The 7236-nt window shown below is 47.4% G+C and overlaps 1 protein-coding gene across 1 annotated transcript in view; it reads right to left on the bottom strand.

Annotated features, from left to right (window-relative positions):
• Positions 1–7236, bottom strand: part of LOC135543126 (pirin-like) — a 208767-nt gene that overhangs the window by 197291 nt on the left and 4240 nt on the right. The window contains exons 4-5 of the mRNA XM_064970202.1: positions 6770–6850; positions 4345–4551 (exon numbers count right to left, since the gene is read on the bottom strand). Of these exons, the coding sequence (XP_064826274.1) occupies positions 4345–4551; positions 6770–6850 (288 nt within the window). The remainder of the gene's footprint in view (positions 1–4344; positions 4552–6769; positions 6851–7236) is intronic.

Here is a 7236-nt window from a genome sequence, read left to right as displayed (position 1 = left end):
GTCAGTCTCCTCTCCTGCCCTAGAGTAACCCCAAACCCAACTGCCCCGGTCAAATTTACATCTGAAACATGACAAACCTTATAGACTGTCTGTCTGTCTCTGTCCTCTCCTGTCTCCTCTCCTGCCCTAGAGTAACCCCCAAACCCAACCGGCCCGGTCAAATTTACATCTGAAACATGACAAACCTTATAGACTGTCTGTCTGTCTCCTCTCCTGCCCTAGAGTGACCCCAAACCCAACCGGCCCCGGTCAAATTTACATCTGAAACATGACAAACCTTATAGACTGTCTGTCTGTCTGTCTCCTCTCCTGCCCTAGAGTAACCCCAAACCCAACCGGCCCCGGTCAAATTTACATCTGAAACATGACAAACCTTATAGACTGTCTGTCTGTCTGTCCCAACCGGCCCCTCTACATCTGAAACATGACAAACCCCTAGAGTAACCCCAAACTGCCCCGGTCAAATTTACATCTGAAACATGACAAACCTTATAGACTGTCTGTCTGTCTCCTTCCTGCCCTAGAGTAACCCTAACCCTAGAGAACCCCAAACCCAACCGGCCCCGGTCAAATTTACATCTGAAACATGACAAACCCACTTCCCCAGAAACCTGCTACTCATTTCCTGTCTCGTCTAACTCAGCAGACCAGACAGACAGAGAAAATAAGGAGGAGAAGGGGGGGGGGGGGGGTGAGAAAGGGGATGGATACTCGTGAAGATGTAATTGCCTGCAAACGTCACATGATGAAGCTGAATGTCTTGTGGTTGGTTGGCATTTCTGGCGAGGCATTTCTGGGCCCGAGGCTTTCAACATCTCAGTCATTGTATTGTATACAGTTTTCTGGCTTTGATATGGGCAAGACCCCAGCACATCATGTCAACAGCCGACATTAAGTATTCATTCTGTATAATACAGTGATAAAGGAACACTGATGATGACAATGATGGAGATGATAAACTCCCCCCCCTTTTCATCCACTGTGGTTTTGGACCTGTGATTACAAATGCGTTACATTGTAGGGTGAGAACTATATAAATCTATTTTTAGTCGGTTAAGTTTATACATATTCTTATGACTGTTTGTTATGACTTCCACGTGACATCAACCAGTGTTTCTCCTAAATGCTTTTAGCAGCGGCGCACTGCCGTTGCTAATTCGTGGACGCCACCGAAAAACGTATATATAAAAATAAGAAATCGTTTTACCATCCCGTGGTGCAACACTGGCTGATGTCATGTGGAAGTCAGAACAAACATCCATAAGAACTTGTATAAACTTAAATAACTAAAACCCAGATAAAATATGTGGAAAATATAATAGAGCAGTATATATATTTAATGATTACCTTTGAGAACTAACAATCCCCCAAAATAAAAATAAACAGTCGGGATGAATCCAAAATGTAAAAAATATCATGTCATGGGGCCCCACATTGATTTTGTTGTACTGTTTGAGTCATTCAGATAGCATAAGAACAAGGCATAAGCCACGGCTAAATGTGTAGAATTGAAGGAATTTAGCTTTAAAATCTTCTCTCAGCCCTATGGCACATTTTTTTGAATGGCATGAAATTAGCTTTAAAAAAAACAGTACAATGTTCTCTCTGCCCCGCGGCAAAATGTATAGAATTGCAGGAAATGTGCTTTAAAACAGCAGCAGTTTGTCTCTGCGGCCAAGAAGAGGGCCTCTAAAACCGCACAACTGGCCACACCCACTACCACCACCCGGGTTATGGTTAGTATGGTGCTCCTCACCTGTACCCCCAGGGTTATGGTTAGTATGGTGCTCCTCACCTGTACCCCCAGGGTTATGGTTAGTATGGTGCTCCTGGCCTGTACACCCAGGGTTATGGTTAGTATGGTGCTCCTCACCTGTACCCCCAGGGTTATGGTTAGTATGGTGCTCCTGACCTGTACACTCAGGGTTATGGTTAGAATGGTGCTCCTCACCTGTACACCCAGGGTTATGGTTAGTATGGTGCTCCTGACCTGTACCCCCAGGGTTATGGTTAGTATGGTGCTCCTGGCCTGTACACCCAGGGTTATGGTTAGTATGGTGCTCCTGGCCTGTACCCCCAGGGTTATGGTTAGTATGGTGCTCCTCACCTGTACACCCAGGGTTATGGTTAGTATGGTGCTCCTGGCCTGTACACCCAGGGTTATGGTTAGTATGGTGCTCCTCACCTGTACACTCAGGGTTAAGGTTAGTATGGTGCTCCTCACCTGTACACTCAGGGTTATGGTTAGTATGGTGCTCCTCACCTGTACACTCAGGGTTATGGTTAGTATGGTGCTCCTGACCTGTACCCCCAGGGTTATGGTTAGTATGGTGCTCCTCACCTGTGCACCCAGGGTTATGGTTAGTATGGTGCGTTAGTATGGTGCTCCTCACCTGTACCCCCAGGGTTATGGTTAGTATGGTGCTCCTCACCTGTACCCCCAGGGTTATGGTTAGTATGGTGCTCCTCACCTGTACACTCAGGGTTATGGTTAGTATGGTGCTCCTCACCTGTACACCCAGGGTTATGGTTAGTATGGTGCTCCTGACCTGTACACCCAGGGTTATGGTTAGTATGGTGCTCCTCACTGCAGGGTTATGGTTAGTATGGTGCTCCTGACCTGTACCCCCAGGGTTATGGTTAGTATGGTGCTCCTCACCTGTACCCCCAGGGTTATGGTTAGTATGGTGCTCCTCACCTGTACCCCCAGGGTTATGGTTAGTATGGTGCTCCTCACCTGTGCACCCAGGGTTATGGTTAGTATGGTGCGTTAGTATGGTGCTCCTCACCTGTATACGAAGGGTTATGGTTAGTATGGTGTTCCTCACCTGTACACCCAGGGTTATGGTTAGTATGGTGCTCCTGGCCTGTACCCCCAGGGTTATGGTTAGTATGGTGCTCCTGGCCTGTACCCCCAGGGTTATGGTTAGTATGGTGCTCCTGGCCTGTACACCAAGGGTTATGGTTAGTATGGTGCTCCTCACCTGTACACCCAGGGTTATGGTTAGTATGGTGCTCCTGACCTGTACCCCCAGGGTTATGGTTAGTATGGTGCTCCTGGCCTGTACACCCAGGGGGTTTATGGTTAGTATGGTGCTCCTGACCTGTACACCCAGGGGGTAGTATGGTTAGTATGGTGCTCCTGGCCTGTACACCCAGGGTTATGGTTAGTATGGCGCGTTAGTATGGTGCTCCTGACCTGTACCCCCAGGGTTATGGTTAGTATGGTGCTCCTGACCTGTACACCCAGGGTTATGGTTAGTATGGTGCTCCTCACCTGTACACCCAGGGTTATGGTTAGTATGGTGCTCCTCACCTGTACCCCCAGGGTTATGGTTAGTATGGTGCTCCTGGCCTGTACACCCAGGGTTATGGTTAGTATGGTGCTCCTGACCTGTACACCCAGGGTTATGGTTAGTATGGTGCTCCTGGCCTGTACACCCAGGGTTATGGTTAGTATGGTGCTCCTGGCCTGTACACCCAGGGTTATGGTTAGTATGGTGCTCCTCACCTGTACCCCCAGGGTTATGGTTAGTATGGTGCCTGTACACCCTCCTCACCTGTGCTCCTCACCAGGGTTATGGTTAGTATGGTGTTCCTGACCTGTACACCCAGGGTTATGGTTAGTATGGTGCTCCTGGCCTGTACACCCAGGGTTATGGTTAGTATGGTGCTCCTCACCTGTACCCCCAGGGTTATGGTTAGTATGGTGCTCCTCACCTGTACACCCAGGGTTATGGTTAGTATGGTGCTCCTGGCCTGTACACCCAGGGTTATGGTTAGTATGGTGCTCCTCACCTGTACACCCAGGGTTATGGTTAGTATGGTGCTCCTGGCCTGTACACCCAGGGTTATGGTTAGTATGGTGCTCCTGGCCTGTACACCCAGGGTTATGGTTAGTATGGTGCTCCTGGCCTGTACACCCAGGGTTATGGTTAGTATGGTGCTCCTGGCCTGTACACCCAGGGTTATGGTTAGTATGGTGCTCCTGACCTGTACACCCAGGGTTATGGTTAGTATGGTGCTCCTCACCTGTACCCCCAGGGTTATGGTTAGTATGGTGCTCCTCACCTGTACACCCAGGGTTATGGTTAGTATGGTGCTCCTCACCTGTACCCCTAGGGTTATGGTTAGTATGGTGCTCCTGGCCTGTACACCCAGGGTTATGGTTAGTATGGTGCTCCTCACCTGTACACCCAGGGCTATGGTTAGTATGGTGCTCCTGGCCTGTACACCCAGGGTTATGGTTAGTATGGTGCTCCTGGCCTGTACACCCAGGGTTATGGTTAGTATGGTGCTCCTGACCTGTACACCCAGGGTTATGGTTAGTATGGTGCTCCTCACCTGTACCCCCAGGGCCTGTCCAGAGATGACGGCCACAGTGACCCCCTCCCTGCTGGGCTTGGGGACCTGGCTGTCCTTCAGCTCCTGGTACTGGGGCTCCACCATCTTGTCCTCCCTCCTCAGGTTGACCCACAGCTGCAGGCCCTGGACGGGCTCCTCAGACACGGGCATCTCTGCATGGACCACCCCTCGGCCTGCCGTCATCCACTTATGAAGACACACAGAGACGGACACAGAAACACACACACACAGATACAGAGAGGCATAGACACACACACACAGATACAGAGGCATAGACACACACACAGATACAGAGAGGCATAGACACACACACACAGATACAGAGAGGCATAGACACACACACACAGATACAGAGAGGCATAGACACACACACACAGAAACACACACACACAGATACAGAGAGGCATAAACACACACACAGATACAGAGAGGCATAGACACACACACACACAAGACACAATTACTAACCATATAAAGGAGTATTGTACAGTATAATATACATGAAATCAATGTTGTCTGATATGACTTCCATAATAAATCACCCATGTGGACTTAATACTGGAACTAACTGGTTTCCAGGAGGAATTTAACTTCACATTTACACCTTTCCTTCCCCACTGCTGTGATATGTACCTAGTGGATGTCTATCTTCCCCACTGCTGTGATATGTACCTAGTGGATGTCTATCTTCCCCACTGCTGTGACATGTACCTAGTGGATGTCTATCTTCCCCACTGTACCTAGTGGATGTCTATCTTCCCCACTGTACCTAGTGGATGTCTATCTTCCCCACTGTACCTAGTGGATGTCTATCTTCCCCACTGTACCTAGTGGATGTCTATCTTCCCCAGTGCTGTGATATGTACCTAGTGGATGTCCATTGTTCGTCTCAAAGCTCCGCTAACATTAAAATAAAATGGCTGCTACTACTTTTGGTCCAGGGGCCAAGCTGTGCACTAAATAGGGTCTAGAGCCCTCAAACTCAACGTTGGACCTCGAAGCCATTTCCACTGCGTGTTCTCATTGTCCCCTCTAATCAGGGCCTGATTTAGTCCTGGGACACCAGGTGTGTGCAATTCATTATCAGGTAGAACAGAAAACCAGCAGGCTCCGGACCTCGTAGGGTAAGAGTGGAGTACCCTTGGTCTAGAGAATAAGGGCTCAGGGAATAGGGGTTTGAGCCAAAAGTAGTGCACTATATAGGGAATAGGGGTTTTAGCCAAAAGTAGTGCACTATATAGGGAATAGGGGTTTTAGCCAAAGGTAGTGCACTATATAGGGAATAGGGTTTTTAGCCAAAAGTAGTGCACTATATAGGTAATAGGGGTTTGAGCCAAAAGTAGTGCACTATATAGGGAATAGGGGTTTGAGCCAAAAGTAGTGCACTATATAGGGAATAGGGGTTTTAGCCAAAAGTAGTGCACTATATAGGGAATAGGGGTTTTAGCCAAAAGTAGTGCACTATATAGGGAATAGGGGTTTTAGCCAAAAGTAGTGCACTATATAGGGAATAGGGGTTTAAGCCAAAAGTAGTGCACTATATAGGGAATAGTTTAAGGTAGTGCAATAGGGAATATGGAGCCATTTCTAATGCACGTTTTCAGTGCCCAGAGGGTGATGCAGCGTTGCTGTGGGAAGCTAATTGAGCAATAACACTTAAAACTTTCGTCAGCAGCTTTCCCCTCCTGTTCCACTGTGAGGAAACCCGTCTGCCCTGGGTTAGTAGCTCCAGCCCCCACCAATGGTGTTTGTCTCTCCGCTCTCTCTCCCCGTTGCACGCACACAACAAGTCCCGTGTAGTAGTATTTTATTAGGATCCCAGTTAGCTGTTGCACACACACACACACAACACAACAAGTCTCTTGTAGTAGTATCTTGGTATTTTATTAGGATCCCTGTTAGCTGTTGAGAAAGAAGCAGCTCCTCTTAGTGGGTCCACACAGAACATGACATAATTTAGTGTCATCAACTTGTTCAACAGCCACACCATTCATTACCACATTCAGCTGAGGTCCACAACGTAGGGAATGATTTGTACCAAATACAATGCTCTTAGTTTTAGAGATGTTCAGGACCAGTTTATTACTGGCCACACATTCCAAAACAGACTGCAACTCTTTAATAAGGGTTTCAGTGACTTCATTGGCTGTGGTTTCTGATGTGTTTATGGTTGAATCATTAGCGTACATAGACACACATGCTTTGTTTAATGCCAGTGGCATTAGTGTATTTAGTGCCTATTAAACCACTTCCTGGTTGATGCTGACTGACTGACCAGGGACAACAGCTTTACGACTGCTGCATGGGGAAAACACAGGAAATGCCCCGAAGGCACGAAGCTTCATTGGTTCTGGTATGGTGAAGAGTAGGAACCTACATACCGTACAGTGAGGTGTTTCTCTACCTGTAAATCCCCTGGTTTCAGTAGTCCAGAGTGGCCACAGAAATCCTCATGGGCTGAAACGCCTTTCAAAACGTAGGTCACCTAAACAAAGACAAAATAGATCCAAATATATTCACAAAGCCATAGATGAGCCATTGCTGATTTTACATAACAGCTTGGGAGGCAAAACAAAACATTAACTGTGCTCTGCAGTTATCCCTCCGCCGAATACCAACCGTGTCTAGAGAAGTGGAAAACAACTTTCTCTAAGTCTTTGCCAATTGAGGTTGAGATTAGAAAAGAGATGAATGAATCTCGGTTGTAAACATGAATGGATTGGGAAGGAAATCACATCATAAAGCTCGTAAGACTGGAAAACATAGTATGGTAAATCATTGATTTCCTATTTTCCTCATGCAAGTCTAACAGACGAAATATGTACAGTGTGTGTGTGTGTGTGTGTGTGTGTGTGTGTGTGTGTGTGTGTG

Source organism: Oncorhynchus masou, chromosome 7 (assembly GCF_036934945.1).
Source record: "Oncorhynchus masou masou isolate Uvic2021 chromosome 7, UVic_Omas_1.1, whole genome shotgun sequence".
In the NCBI taxonomy this organism is placed as follows: Eukaryota; Metazoa; Chordata; class Actinopteri; order Salmoniformes; family Salmonidae; genus Oncorhynchus; species Oncorhynchus masou.
Note: the sequence above shows the minus strand (reverse complement) of the source record. Positions and strands in the feature narration are given on the sequence as shown.